General features: G+C 44.4%; 1 protein-coding gene across 1 annotated transcript in view; it reads left to right on the forward strand.

Moving 5' to 3' along the window:
* The first annotated feature begins 232 nt into the window (after positions 1-232).
* Positions 233-15,847, forward strand: part of ADAMTS2 (ADAM metallopeptidase with thrombospondin type 1 motif 2) — a 173,300-nt gene continuing 157,685 nt past the window's right edge. Inside the window, exons 1-2 of the mRNA XM_027898924.1 lie at positions 233-320; positions 1,232-1,593. Of these exons, the coding sequence (XP_027754725.1) occupies positions 233-320; positions 1,232-1,593 (450 nt within the window). The remainder of the gene's footprint in view (positions 321-1,231; positions 1,594-15,847) is intronic.

Consider the following 15,847-nt stretch of genomic DNA (forward strand, 5'->3'; position numbering starts at 1 on the left):
GCCCTGTGCTTCCAGTACTATACCCCCGCCGCCTCCTGGTGTCTCTGCTTCGCTGCGAGCCGGGAGCGCGGCCGCCACTGCCGCTGCGGCTGCGGCTGGGCGAATGCGCGGGCGGCGGGGCGCGGGGCAGCGCTGAGAGGCGCGGAGCGGAGCGGAGCGGGGCTGCCGCCTGGCCCGCCCCGGCTGCGGGCAGCCCGGGCGCCGGCCCCCGCCTCGGGCCGGGGCCGCCGCGATGGACCCTCCCGCGGGCATCGCCTGCGTCCTGCTCTGCTGCGCGCTCGCCCTGCCCGCCGGAGCCCTGCGGCGCCCCGGGGACAGAGGTAGGTCTCCGCCGGGACGCCCCTGGGGGCTGCTCGCCTTCGCCCCGCTGCCCGCCAGCCCGCCCGTCCCAAGTGGCGGCTCGTCGCCCCGCGGCTTTCCGCTCCCCTTGAACTTCTTCTGCGGCTACTTTTTGCCGGGTTTTCCAGCTGTTTCCTGCAAGGGGCAGGCGGGGACGGGGAGCGGGAGAAGGGACGGGGCAGTGCCCGGCTGTGACAGCGCTGCGCCCGCAGCCCCGCGCCTCCCGCTGCCTGCCCCGCGGAGCGGGCGAGCCCCGGCGGGCAGGGCGCGGTGCCTGGAGTTCCCCGTGCGGGATGAAACACATGGCAGCTGGTCTGCCTCCTCCTCCTCCTGCCCCGGTCATCGCCTCGGTACAAAACTCCCGGGGCTCCCGCAGAGACCGCTCCCCACCGCTGCTCGTGGCGCTCCCATCACCGCTCGACCCATCCCCGCCGCACCGGGGTTAGTTTTTCCTTGCAGACTTGCCACCTGCAAACCCAGCCGCTACCCCTTTCCCTCCGAGCAGTCCCGAAGTGGACCAGCGCCCTCGTCTTCAACTCTGGCCGCCGGGGAGCCCCGAAGTCCCCGAGGCGACCCGGTCACGGACGGGGTGGGCAGGGGTGCGGGGTCCCGGGTGAGTGGGCGGGCAAAGGGTAGCGGGAGCTCACTGCAAGGGCAGGAGCGGGGGGTCCCGGCGGGGTGGGGAGGCTCACTCTGCCGTCTGGTGTCTTGGGGAGCAAAAGGCAAGTTCGAATGAACTCTGCACACTTCATGCAGGTGAACGAAGTGCCTTATGTCCATCTGCCTTATGTAAGCGTCTGCTGTGCTAATGAATAATGGAATAAAAATCCCGCGGCATCAGGATATGTTTAGTTCTAGTATCTCTGTCCTCTCTTGCTTTCTCCCTGTAAAGATTCAATTCTGAGGAATATAGAGGAGTACAGCCTTGTCATCCCCACCAGCACCGATTCAGAGGGCAGGTTCCTATCCCACTTGGTGTCTGGACCGCCAAAAGCACGCTTCAGGAGAGCAGTGGAGGACTTGCAACATGAAGTGGCAGATGAGCAAATATTTTACAATGTCACTGTTTTTGGAAGAGAGTTTCACTTCAGGTTGCGGCCAAACTCGAGGCTCGTGGCCCCTGGAGCAACAGTTGAGTGGCAAGAGGACTCTGAGGAGACTCACATTGAACCTCTCTATGGGAATTGCCTCTATGTTGGGGATATCACTGATTTGCCAAACGCTTCAGTGGCTATCAGCAATTGCGACGGGCTGGTAAGTTACTTTTGTTATTATATCAAAGATAATTAATTTCCTACAGTCTTTAAATATAAAATGTGTGGACTGTCAGAAACTCACACCTCGTATGGTAACTGTGAATGCAAATTAACTAATGTTCCCTTGTGTGGGAATAGCTGCGCTGCACCAGGCGCTGCTTTACAGACAGTGGCACTAGAAGTTCGAGCACATGCTCTGAGGTAGCTACTCTGGAACAGAGCAGCTGAAACCAGGATTTATGTTGATTTGTGGTAAAGTTGCCTGAGGTGCCTGAGGCTCTGAAACAGAGGATGAAATGGCAAGTTCTCGGCATCCTTGTCCACTTTTCACTTCCAGCCTGCAAGGGGAAATGTTAAGGGAGGGTTAGTATCAAATAATTGGTTGGACTGCCCTGGAAACAAATTTCATTGGTGAAATATGGCTTTGCCTTGGAAAATTTTAATTTATTCAGAGTCTGTTTTCATGGATCTTTCACTCGGAGAGTTTCATTGCCTAATCAAGTGATTGATGGAAAGTTGCAGAAGAGTTTGAGTTTTATATGCAAAACAGCTCCCTGAGATATATTTTGCAAGGCTGTGTGTTTTAAAACTTGCTGCAGCTTTCTGTTCTGGAGTGCATGTTCAGCAGTCAGATTATCACTGTTTGCCCCTGACATCTTAAACTGTCGTACTGCCATTTGAGCAGTAATTACTGCACAGCAATTTGTTTAGTGAGAAAAGAGCTATATTTTTTTATAATGAGCAGCTTATCCAGCCAATGTTTCCTTGTTATAGCCTTTAGAGTTCATAATTTTGAGATTGCTTAGTTGTAATGCATTCTGCCTCTGCACAAAGAGCCAGTAGGAGTCAGTTGTATTTCTATTTATTTAGTCATAGGAAGTTGTTAGTTTGCTGTGCCAAGAAGATGACATGTATGGAGATAGTATGTTGGCTGTCTGAGAATGGAAGGGAATTAAATGCTTTTCCCCTTAGTCTTTCCTTCCCTGCGGTTTCCCTTAGCCATGTGCATTCCTGTTTGGAGAAGCAGGTTTTAATGTTGCAGTTGTTTGATGTGGACAGCTGGCTGAGGGCAAGAGAAGCACCAGGACTGAATATGAAGAGCCATTCAGAGAGCAGTGTGAGCCTGCAGTCCTGCCTCAGGGGGGGGAAAAGCAGAAGTTCTGTGCTCTCCCCACACTTGGCACAGATGGTTTTGTGTAAAAGACAAAATTTACTTGCTCAAAATTTAATTGCTCTTTACTTTTAGAACTGAGGAGGAGCCAAAGCTCTTCTTCCTTCCAAAGCTCATCTGTGCTGAAAGGTGGAGGAAGATCCTGTTGATGGCTATTGCTTGCCTTGTGCTCTCCTCATCAGCACAGGTGTTGACTGTAAGGGCAGTGCAGGAGCTTGTTCCTTCTTCCTTCTCGTGTTCACCTGAGTGTGAACTCCTTATATTTAGAAAAGAGAGTTATGATAAAATAGAACAGGGGTTAAAGCCAAAGTATGGGTAAGACTTTAAAGGTCCAAGACCTCATGTTGCATGTGAATATGACAAAGGGTTTATAAAATGCTGCTCTTTGAAGTGGGAGAGTTGGTCTGGGAGCTGCCACATTCCAGTCTGGATGTCAGGCTGGTTCTTTCATGGCACTACAACGTCTGTGGTTCTGCTAATACCTCTGGCAATGGATTGATGCTTCCTCCATGTGTATCTACATGGCAAGTGTTGCAGGGCAGAGATGTGTAATTTTTTGCCCAGGTCACTGAAGCTGAAGCATTACCTCGATACCTTGAAGCATCTGGCCATAATGATTTCCCTGAGATTGTGCAGTAAATCTGTTGTAGAACAACAAACTGAACTCCAGTCCCTTGGGTACTGTGTTCCACCTCTACCCAGTCCCTCCACCTCAGTGTCTTTCTTTCTTGTGGGTCAAGAGTATAAACCAGATTGTCTATAGAATTGCACAAACTCCAAGAAATGATACCATTGGTTCTCCAAAAACCACTGCTCCATGGACAGCAATAACGAGCAAGTAACCCACTGAAGTTAATACTGCACTTAACTGTCTCCCCATTTACTTCTTTATTTCTTGTGTTTGAAAGGAGTATTGAAGAATCTTTGGAGCAATGTATCACCAGCAAGACGTTCTTAGAGACCACTGAGCTTTATGCTTTTCTCAGGTTTATTGGTATTTTGTATGTGAATTAAGACATGGACAAGGTTATTCTCAACTGGTTTTCTACATCCATTTTTTTTATCTCACACATAGTTTATTATATGGAGGAATTCTGTAGTATCATGGATTTTTTTTTCAGTTGCCTGACAATATACACACCATGGCCAGCATGACATACCTCAAGTATTTCCACCTCCTTTTCCAGGTTACTCTGGAGACAGGGATGGTGGAGCTGTCTGACTACTGAGTTGTCAAATGACAAGTGTTAAGAGTTATTTGTTATAAACCTGTTTCTTTTAATTTCTGGTATTTTCTTGAAGCGTTTGCTTTTGAAGGTGGTTTGACATCTGGCTGTGCTTCTGGTGGTCTTTCAGCTTTTGCATCAGACATCAGGGATGAAATCATACTGGAACTGAAGTTTCCTACTTTGATCTTTACATTGCAAACTTTTGTTGACTGAATCTGGTTTAAGTCAGCGAATGTATCTGCTACCTTGCCAATTTCTGATGTTATTTCCTCTGAACATCCACTTTGGTTTGCACTTTAATACCAACTGTGTCTTATTTTCCAATCTTTGTCAGTGAAAAGTCTGGCTGGTGGAATTGGCATTGCCAAATGAGAAGTTGTTGGAAGGCATTTACATGAAAAGAAAGATTCTGTGAAGGGATTTTTGAACTATACTATAAATTACGAAGATTGGTTGCCCTGACTGAGGAGATACACAGTTAGTTTGGGTACTCATGGTTTTCTCTATCAGAAGTCCATGACAAAATTAGTTTTATTGACCTAAAAATCAAATCTGAGACAGATGAAGAGAACTTCTGAAGTGTGCAATCTAGATGTGTTTTCAGAGCTGAAATGGGTCTTTACAAATCATTGTCAAGTTGAAGCTAATCAATAACTTTTTTAACAGCTCTCTGAATTATGAATGTGACTTTTACCATATTAGAAAAAAAAGTTTTGTGAAAACTTTCCTACTTCAGATAAAAACGTTCTGGACATCTTCTTGTAATCTTGGTCAGCCTGATAGCCTTCAAACTAGTTCTCCAGTGAGTGGGCAGAACCAGCATGGTCAGCTGTCTGTGGCCTGCAGGCTGTTGTGAAAGGTATTGCACTTTGAGTATGTTCTTGGTCCTTGGCCAGATTCTTACTTGTGGCTGCAGTTGGAGGATAAGGGAGCTGGCTGCCCTCTCCAAGGGTTGTGAAGGAGAAGTGGTTGGAGGCTCTAAAAAGTGCCATAAAACAATAAAAAATTAGAATTATCTTAATCCTTCCAGATTACTGCCTGAACTATGGGAACTCTCTTTGTCTCAGCAGATGAACCTGTCATTGTAGACAAACTCTTCATGTATGTGGATTTCTGATTTTTGATATATATTTCTGCAGTGTTTGAGACAGCTGTGTCAAAAATATCTTCTTCAGGTTGATAGGATGACAGTATTCAGTTGTGGAAATTCAGAGATATGAAGTTCCTCCCAGTCTCCTCATAACATTTGTAGTTTGTGAGCTAGAATGTGTGAGCCCAGACACAAGCAGGTATAGGAGAAACACAATATCAACACCACATCTGAAACGGATGAATGTGATTAAATTGGGCTGCAGTGCAGAGCCAGACTCACTGACAGGACCCTAGAAGACTGAGGATCACAACTTCAGGATGAACAGGCAGTATGATCTAGCACCCACTGAACCAAAAGAAGGAACATCAGTTTCAGTAACAAAACATGATGTCCTAGCTCTGCTTCATTGGTATAATCCTCTGTCTTCTTTAAAAGATCAGCTCTCCAAAAATGTCACTATATTTTAATTAAAATATAAAGTTATTAGAAGTAGTTACGAGCTTTTCAAGACATCAGTGGTTGTGTGTTTTCTTAGCAAGCTGTGAGCGTTACATGTCTGGAGGTACCAAGCCATAGCCATGTTATCAACAGAATGGACTTGTTTCTTCTTGTTTGGTGAACTAGGCAGGATTTGCTCTACAACATTTCAGTCTTCACTGTGTGCTATAATAAACCTCCCAAATTGTTTGACAGAAGCCTGATGGCTGGCTGCTTGCCCAGATGCTGTGATGCTGTTTCTTCTAGAAGTGCTTGGGACACCAGCAGTGCATTTGCAACTCATGCCCAGTGCTAACAATATCTGTAGCCCTGGGCTGATCTGGGTGGGTTTGGGGTGACCCATGAAGTCATGGATCTTCAGGAACTGGCTGATGCTTTGGCTGCTGTCAGTATAAGTGCATGTCTGTCAGCTGTCCCAAGAATTTGTTATATATTATTTGTATTAATGGTGTTGTCTTATTTTAAATCAGAGAATAGATTCTTTTCCCCAGTTTTAATTTTACAGGGATATATTCATATAATGTAATTTATAAATTGTAAATGTAAAAGCTCAGGTTCAGAGTCAGTCAATGGTGCTTCCTAAGAGCAATTCCAACCACCCATGTCAAATGCCCACCTTCCTCCTTCCTGGGGGAATATTTCCCCCCCTCCCTCCTGCAACCTTGCCTGCATTCCTGAAGACATTCAAACACATTGTGAAGTCTGTACTTGTTTAGTAGTAGTCCTTCTTCACTTTGAAAATGAGCTTGAGCTCTTAGAAGTCAATGACTTTTAAGGTTATATTTTTATATACCTTCCTGACAGAGTTGCTTTCTTGGAACAGGCCACAAAGCTGAAGCTCAATCGGACTCACCTCATATTTGGAATATGTAGTTCACCTGGGTAAGAGGGTGAAGGAGCTGCTCACAGTGAATACACCAGGAGAAGGCAAACATGCTTATATAACTTATTTTTCCTTTTAGACATCCAACTTCTGCTTTCATATGGATTTACAATTTAGTTTTATTCCTTTTTTATCTGGTTTTTGGATTACACTGGTTTGTGATGTAGCAAAAAAGCAGAGCTCAAGGTAGCACAATATTATCTTCAAAGTCTGGTCAGGTTGAGTGCCCGACAGTTAAAACAGATGCCTGCCACAAATAATTCCAGTAATCCATTTTTTGTATGCTAAGTTCTTAGCATTTACCTTGTGATCATGTTGCATGCTTTTTCAGTATATTAAAATTGGGCATATATAATCTCTTAATTTGGGAGCATGTTATCTGTAAATTAAACCAAAATCCAACCAAAGTTGCCATCTGGGTTTTTTTGTTTTTTTTTTGGGGGGGGGTGTTATTTTTGGTCTTTTGGACAACTAGAACTATAATACAGTGGCAGGAGAAATGCAAATATTTCCTGTGACACAGTATGGAACAAAATGAAAAAGCCTTTCTTTTAAAGAAAACACCAACCCCTCCTCTGCAGATGATCAGAGTGGGATCACCATTAACCCTTTTTGAAAGGTGTTTTGAATTCTGCTGGGGTCTCTACCTGTCTAAGCCAAGCATGTATGTAAATTCTACCACAATCAGAGCCTGACTGCACATCCCACCTACACACATCATTTTAAAGACCTGTGTTCCCTGACAGAAAGCAAAGGAGCTGTTTTGATGCTTAATACTCAAGCATGTCCATAGGTATTCACAGGCCAGACTTTGCTTTGTGACCCATTATCTGAGTTTCTACTGTTCGTTTCCTTGGACAGCCTAGTTGGACAGCCCCTTCTGTTATGTAAATTGCACAGACTTTCCCTTTTAAAAGTTATAGTCTGAAACAGAGAGAGTGTAAACACTATGATTCAGCCTCTGACTGGAGTAAATTATCCTCTGCTGTCCTTAAAAGAGACTCTGCCATCAGTAAGTATTTTTTTTTTCCTTTGCATCTTTTGTGCATGGATCATCCCACCCACATTTTATCTGAGAGCAGAGTAAGTGATTTTCTACATCATACAGGTGGACACCATCTGGTCAGAATCTCCTCAGGCAATCAAAACTGGTATCTTTGTGGTATGTTGTAGGCCTTTGGATAAAATATAGGTATTTCCTTAAGTCCTATTTGACCTTGTGTTGCATTGTCCTCATTGTAGCAGTATCTATTCTGTCATTTTCCAACCAGAATATTAAACTTTGTACATCCAAGAGAACGTTCCTAATGGCTTCTTCTGCTTTCCATCTTGAAAGATCCAATTATAGGAACTAATTTTGATAAGGTCACAATTAATTTCTGGGGTAAGCAGAACATCTATTTTGAGAAGCCTGTCCCTCCTCAGCTTCCAAAGGTGTGTCCTTCGAAACGTGCTATTGGCTGACTCAGGTACCAGCTCACTTGTTGTGTGGTGAGGTGTTCCAGTGCCCCCTGAGAACTTAAGAATCCTGCAGATGGCAAGGCATTCCCACATTTTGGGTTAATTACGTGTTTACTTTCTGCTACAGAATGTTGAAAACCACTTTTTTGGATCAGCCAGGATCCCAGCAGTTGGACGGAGCAGGACCTTTCCTCCACAGATCACACCGGTATTTTATTCGGCCTTCTGAGCACTTTTTATTAACGGCCACTGCTGCTTTGTAAGCAGGTCATGCCATTACTTAATTGCACACTAGGACATTTCTCATGCTGGGTCTGATTAAAACAGAACCAGGGAGCAGGTCTTGAGCCTCCTGTAGGGGTTGCACAACCTACGTTTGCTTCCCGTGAACAGCTCTGATGTGCACGCCCTCCTTTTCGGCTCGCCCTCTCCCTTTATTGCTTTCTTTCTTCCAAACTTTCAGGAAGTTCTTTAACACATCACATCTGGCTTCTTTAGCCCCTCTATCTGTGTGTGCTTTAAATTCATCTTTGTTTGCAGAGTCTTGACACAGCGGGTTCCCACTTTTAATAGTCTGCAAATGAAAGGCCCACATTTCACACGCTATTTTCAGCGCCGTTCCATTAAACTGTAGCGTTGAAAAGAAGAGCGTCCTCTTCAAGTGCAGAAGAGCATTTTGCTTCCTCATATCTAAATCACAGTTTCTGCCACAGATCTGAGTTATTCCCAGGTCTCAAAACGTCTGGTGCTTTCTTCAGATCTGGAGTTCTCGGAGTCATGAGTGTGAATCTCAGTACTTATGTTGTTTTTTTTTTTTTTTTTTTTTTCTTCTATGTAACTGTTTCCTGTTTAAAGGAAGTGTTTTAGAGTTTCCCTCAAGGAAAAGGCAGAGATGCCATTTCTCTTTCTTGAAGTCTCAAAAAATCACCAGGCCAGTGAAAATCATCCCAAGTATGTTGTTTTGAAGGTGTCATTTTACAGTACAGATGAGTTTCTCTTACCACTTTGTGTGTGTGTGTCTTGTGTGCACTTCTGAGTGAGTTTGTCCACTGGTGAGGGTTATGTGGGCTGGCTGCCCCTCAAGTAGGGGAGATTCAATTGCTGGACATGGTAACCTCAGCATGGTTTCATCTTCTCTGATCCCACCGAAACGACCTGCCCTTACCACTCATTTATTTATTTATTTATTTTTCTTCATGCCCCTTGTAGGATTGCATCTACTGATCTGTTTGTTTCCCAAAACTTTGCCTTGCTAAAGTTAAAGTCCCGTTTTTATAACTTGTTGTTAGTTTTTGGTCTTGGTATAGTGTGTGTTCCCTTAAAGTTTATATTCATTCTTATTCCCTTTGCATTGGTTTCTGTCAAATTTGATATTTTGCCCCTCTATTGCTGCACTTGTGACCTTTATCTTCAAAATAAATGCATAGAATTAATTCTTCAGTTGTGCAGCTCTCTGTGGAGAATTCAGAGGTTGAAATTTCCCAGTGTCCCTGATACTTTCTGAGTCTTCCACCTGCAAAGAACAATGTTTTCACTTTTCTTCTGATGTGGCGAGCTATAAATAAAGCTACTTTAACTTCTTTCCTACTGTCATTCCCTTTAACTTTTCCTGTAGTTGCCACCTCCGTGTTTGAATTTCATTATATGGTTAGACCACTTTTTCTCAGCATTTAACCTCTAGCCCAGTGGATCTCAGGGGACGAATTACAATCTATTTTCTACTGAAATTAAGCGTGAAGTCTACTAATCCTGTAATGAGAGAGTCAGTGGACATCACTGCTATCTTTGTGGATAAGAACATCTCCTTTTCTTGTGACTTGATAAAACTATTTTATGCATTTAAGCTATTTCTCTTCACTAGGTGTGTTGACTTTGGTAGCTGCTGTTAATGCCCTTTAGTGAAGGGGAATGATTTCTACAGTTTTCAGAAAACTGGAAGGAAACACTTGGCATTTTGCCAACATTTTAAACTGTTTGTTTGTTTGTTTGTTTGTTTTTTGGAAAATATGAAATCAAAATATCTTCCTGAGGTCATAGGATAACACAGAGCCACATCTTGATATAGGCCCCAAGTCTTTAGGCCTTTATTAATGCGTTTTCTGATTTACTACCACTGTAAGTGGACACGTGCTGAGAAGAACCTGCATGGCTAATGATCAGGCTGGCTAATGAACAGGCTAGCTAATGAGCAGGCTGACCAGCAGCTCTTCCTGACCTCTTTTCTTTTTACTCCATCACTTACAGCACTGACAAGAAGCAGTCCATGAAATGGCAGGAGGGATCGGATTTTGTGAATGATGCAGCATGTTTTATGGGAGCCCTGAGTGCAGATCTCTCAGCCTGGTGTTGTGCCTGCTTCTCTCTCTTCTGGGTAGTCCTTTTTCCACACCTGCCTCCTCCTTCTGTGCCCTGTGGGCTGCAGGAGCCCCTTCCAGCACGTCTAGTGGAGCTCTGGACTTGTATCAGCCCCCTTAGGCAAACCCATCCAGAGGCACCTTCACACTGCACACCCAGGACGGGGACTGCAGAGTCAGGGCTACTCTTGCACAATTTGTAGGAGGGATTTCTTTTTCAAGTTGTATTTCTGAACATGTGCTTTCTTTGGCACGATATAATGAATATTGTAGAGTATAGGACGGAGAAAGTCAAAATAATACGTTGAGTCCAACAGGAAAGAAAGGCTTATTTTCTTGGGAGCAAAACTATTTCAAGAGCTAAGAATAGTCATAAACCATTTACATTTTCTTATGAATACTGTAAAATGATGGAATTTAGAAGGGAATAGGGGAAAGCACAGATTTTACTCTGAAGACTTGCTAAATTTTTAGGTTGTATATTAGGAAAAGGTTCTCCACTGCAAGGGCTGTCAAGCACTGGAACAGCCTGCCCAGGGAAGTAGAGATGTGGCACCTGGGGATACGGTTTAGTGGTGGCCTTGGCAGTGCTGTGTTGACAGTTGGACTCGATTATCTTCCAGGTCTTTTTCCAACCTAAACGATTCCGTGATTTTGTGATTCTAATTTGTCTGACATTTGCCCCACATGCAAAAAGCAGAACTAACTATCCCATAGCTGCCCTGAGCAGATGCACCTTGCATGTTCTCTCCTGCTGAAGGGTGTGACTCCCAAGTCTGGTACGAGGGCCAGTGTCCATGGCCATTGCATCACTTGAAGGGCAAACAGGACAGAGCCTGTAGTTTGGAAAAAGATTCCGCAGAAAACGCAGAGATTAACCAAGGATAGGTGGCAGCACAGGCTGTGGTAACTGTTTTAATAGTGGTTTTATTTGTTTTGAGTCATGGCTTTTGGCTAAATCATGTTCACGGAACCCACATGCAGAGGAATATACTTCTTCATTTCTCAGAGTGTTAGAATTGCTAGGCTTTTTTTTCTGCCTCCAAGCAGAGGAGCTGTGGAAGGAATGTGAGAGATGTTGTTTGGAAAGCATTCTGCAAAGCAGAACGTATTTAAGAAATAATCTTTGAGAAATAAATCACTACCTGATGATGAAGACAGCCGAGCTGGGCCAAGAGTCTTTCACGTGCCAACACTCTCTCACGTGACAGGAGCTATGCTGGAAGCTGACAGGCTCTGAAACTTGCAAAGCTGAAAATGTCACAGAATTTGTTTGTATACTAAAATAATACCTAAATAAAATTATTTCTTTCAAACTTTTCAAAACACCTCCCTGTGGAGCGGTGTGAACCTACCTGAAGTCACGGTATTTTGATTATTGGGAACAAAAAGCCCACCCCAAAGCCCAGAAGCAGAAATTTTACACTGCTTCAGTTCAATACCACTGAGGAGCTCAGGGATGAAGAAGTTCTAGGGATGAATGTGGGTTTATAACCAAGCTTGAAATCAGAGTTTCCTACTAGGTTTAGGTTTCATTGTAAAAATGGCAAATCCGCCATTCATCAGTAAACCAAAATATTTAATTCCCAAATAAGTGCTAAGAGGTGTCTGTCAAAATTAAATTTGTTTGCAAAGTTACAGCACATTAAGGCTGACATAAGCAGCAAGTGTAAAAATGGGATTAATCACAGGATGATTTACTACTCTGAAAGAAGAATATGAAACTCAGTCTGGATAAGTAATAGACAAGCAAAGAAGAACACAATTTACAAGATGTCTTGAATTAATTTAAACTCCTCAGTAGGAAAGGCTAATGAGTTTGCTGTGAAAATAAAGTGCTTACTTCTCCGCAGTCAAATTAAGGCCAACAATAATCAAACACATCTTATAAAATAGAATAAAAACGTTGAACCGATGAAAATGTAGTATAATTTTGCATTTATCTAAACAGAAAATCACACAGAAAAAAAAAAAGTAGATCTCTGTCAATGTTTGTGTCATGATCCAGCATCATTTTCATAAAGGCCAGGGAGGTCCCATGGCAAGTGGCTGATCTTTGGATTTGTTCCAAATCTGCTGAAGTGAACGTGTTTAGTTTCACTGGCTCCATTTGGCTTTGTTTGGGCAGGTTGATTAGCAAAGAATTTGGGACAAAAAGCAGGCCATGGAGTATTGCACATCCTAACCTTGTCTTTCACCTTGTTCTCTGTCCCCTGGTACAGCTGCTGGTGGTGAGGGAGGTGAGTATGAGAGGCTCAAGGGCAGCTTCTCCCATGGCTGTTTATATCCCATGTGCTGGATGGAACAGGACAGAACTGTGCTTCTAAACCTGAAATAGCTCTGCTAAACCTTCTTCCCCTTCTGCCTCACACCACATCCCCACCACAGAAGAGGTGATGCATTAAGCAAGGGGGAGGGATCAGGAGAAACCCTTCCCCTCGTCCATGCCAGGAAGATGAGGCAATTCCAGCTGCCTCGAATTTGCAGGCTCTTTCTGACAGCTCTTCTGCCTCTGTCTCCCTATGATGTTTGGGCCAGAAAGAGAAAGATTTTCCTGCTTTCTGAAGCTGCCCCTCTTTGATTCTGCACTGCTAGAGGTGTGGCGGTGGGAAGAGCTTTCTCTGACCTCGATAAAACTAACATCACTTGCAAAAAAACCTACCCCAAAGGACAAATACAGCCCCCTCGACAAAAAAACAAACAAAAAAACAAACCAAACAACAAATAGGAGAGAGAACAACACGAGAAAAACCCTAATTGCACATCTGTTCAACAGACTTTTTTGATAACTCAGCAACAGCTAATTGAAACTCCTGGATCATAAATATGCCTTCAGCAAATCTGGAGTTTACTTTCCCTGATGCAATCTCCTTTCAACTCCCCCTTGCGCTCTGGGACTCTGGTGGTCAGGATTCCAACAATCTGTCACTAGATGGGAAAGTTAGAATTTGGGTCCATTCAATTATAATGAGCCAACCCTCTGTTAATCTGCATCATCTTGTCTCCAAGGATTTCTGGGAGCTCTGTCACTTTGCATTAGCTGAGGACCTGGCCTTATGTAATTGGATGTTTTCACACTCTCCTGGTGACATGCCCTCCTCTGACTGTCTGGATTTCAGGCCTCCATGGTCTGAGAAGAGATACACTCGTTTTTGGGAGGCAGCAGGACACAAGATCTGTGAATGTCTATGTGCTATGAACGTGAGAGTTCTTTAAGTAACGCCTTCAGGATTTGTTAAAATACTTGGAAATGGCAAAATGCATTGGAAGAGGAATATCTTTGAAGGTTGTCTGGGCCCTTGGTCTTGAATGGGCTGATGGGTTAAAGACACAGCTGAGGGCACTGCTTGTTGTCGATGTGGGCTCACTGAGGCCTCGTGGCTCCCTGTCTCGGAATTGTCATTCTGACGTAATTTTTGTGACATTTCCATGTTATTATGCAAGCCTGTAGAAATCATGACAAGACTAGCAAAACTGTGGAATAAATACCATGTTAATGATGTGAAATTCATCTGTGATGGATATAACTCAGCTCTTTGAAGGGTTTAGCTGCTCCTGGCAATTTTGTGTTTCTTTGAGGCGATTCAAAGAGGTGTTTGCCTTGTCTGGTGGGTTTAAGAAATATTTGTGTGTCTAGGAGCTGCTTTTATAGTGCACTTCCAGAATGAACTCCATGCAGTCTTTAACCCAAGGATATAATTTTGGAATATTGAATCACTGCTTGCAAGTTCTACGGTAGATTCCAGCTATCCCTCTGTGGGAAAAGGTTGGGCTTTTTCTCTTTTCATTTTATGTTTGTTTATATTAAGACCACTTTTCACTGACGTCAGAGACCTATCAGGTCAAATCTAATCCTCTATATCTCACAGTGCACTGGCTAGATTAGCCCTAATACTTGTGTTTTCTAGTCTGTGTTGGAGGCAGCTTTCACCTTGTGATCAAGTCCTCCCTGAAGCTGGTTCTAGGTGATGGATGAGCCTGTAGGCTCTCACTCCTCACCTTCCCAGAGCCAGGGACCTTGTCAGCACCCCTCATTTGCTGTGGAGCAAATGCCCATCTTTGAAACCGCTGCCAAGAGGGGGTGGGTTTATCCCACCGCAGTTAATGGGTTTGAATTCCAAGTTTGCAGGTTGTTTGAAAGTCTACCTCCCTCCCCACATGCTGCTGCTGGGCTGGTGGGCAGTTCTGCTCTCCCTTTCACGTGCTGGAAAGACTTCCTTCACTGGAGAAAAAATGCACTCTGATTCCTGTGGAGAAGTGTAGTGTTCAGAGCAGCGAGATGACTGTCTCTGGGTGGGATTTGGGTGAGAAGATGGAATGGGTCAGAAAAAAGACCAAAGGAGAGAGTAGTTAGAGACTTCTGATCAGTGTCAGCAGGGCAAGATGCTGAGCCCTGGCACTGCAGTGCACGTGGCACTACAAGGTGAGTCAGGGCTGCCCAGGGGCACTGGGCAGATGGGAACAGAGAGCTGGAGACACGTGAATGCACCACCAACATGTCCTGTGTGCTGCTGGACAGTCCCCTCCAGAGCTACTGTGATTCATTCCATGGCAAGGGTTACATCTCCAGCCCAGAAGGGACTGAAGCACCTCTCATCCTCACCTTGAGTTTTGTTCCTTCTCTATTATCATTCTGCCAAAGTTGTTTTCTAGGAAAGTTGTCTCCCTCCCTACTGTGCTGCCAGTTTGGACCAGGGTGGAATAAAAAAATAAAAACAACATTGAAAGCAACAGCACAGGTTTGCTTCATTTGTCTGGGCTTTTGGGAATTTAAAAACATATTCTGTGGCTCTGCTGCTGAGTCAGCATTGGTGGGATGTGATTTTTGAGTGTGGTCAAACTTTACACGAAGCTTTGATGTTTAATGTGTCAGTCAGTTAAAGCAAGCTGCTATGCAAGAAATGGTGTGGTGGCTTTGTGTGGCTTGCTTGGTGTTGCCAAAATGGGTCAAAAGTTTCAGGAGAAGGTTTAATATCCCTGTTTACATAGTGTCACTTTGCTTGCTTTGTGGTTCATTAATTTCTGCAGCGAGTAGGGTATAGTCTAAGAGCAGAAAGCCTCTTCTCTACTCTGTATGACAAAAATAGCCTTTGCTCTCTCCTGCTGATTTGATTAATGTGGTTATGGAGGTTCAGCTGTGATACACACAATACTGACTGCTCCCCTGAACGGAGCTTTCCTGGGCTGGGCATGGACTGCCCTGATGCCACCCGGCCAGGTGTGGATGCTGTCTGGCCGAAAGCCTTGATGGGTGAGTTTGGTGGAGTTTTCTGCAGAGCAGCCCAACAGACCCGTTGCTGGCACAGCTGTGGTGGTGCGAGAGAAAGAACAAGTGTTTGGGGGCAGGACCTTTGAAATAGTTGTATTGCCAAGCCTGTCCTCCCACAGTGGGAACCTTGGTGGGGAGGAGCGTAGGAGCCCCAGGAGTAGATTTCAGGAAGGTGTGACCTTCTGCCGTCCTAATCGTGGGAAGGTTCTTCACAGCAAAGCAGCCACATACGTTTTGATTCCTTCTGACACTTTAATCAGACTGGCAAAAAAAGGGGCTGTCCAGCTGTTTTTG

This window comes from Empidonax traillii, unplaced genomic scaffold (genome assembly GCF_003031625.1).
Source record: "Empidonax traillii isolate 1590-97213 ecotype Southwest subspecies unplaced genomic scaffold, ASM303162v1 scaffold630:size906685, whole genome shotgun sequence".
Taxonomy (NCBI): domain Eukaryota; kingdom Metazoa; phylum Chordata; class Aves; order Passeriformes; family Tyrannidae; genus Empidonax; species Empidonax traillii.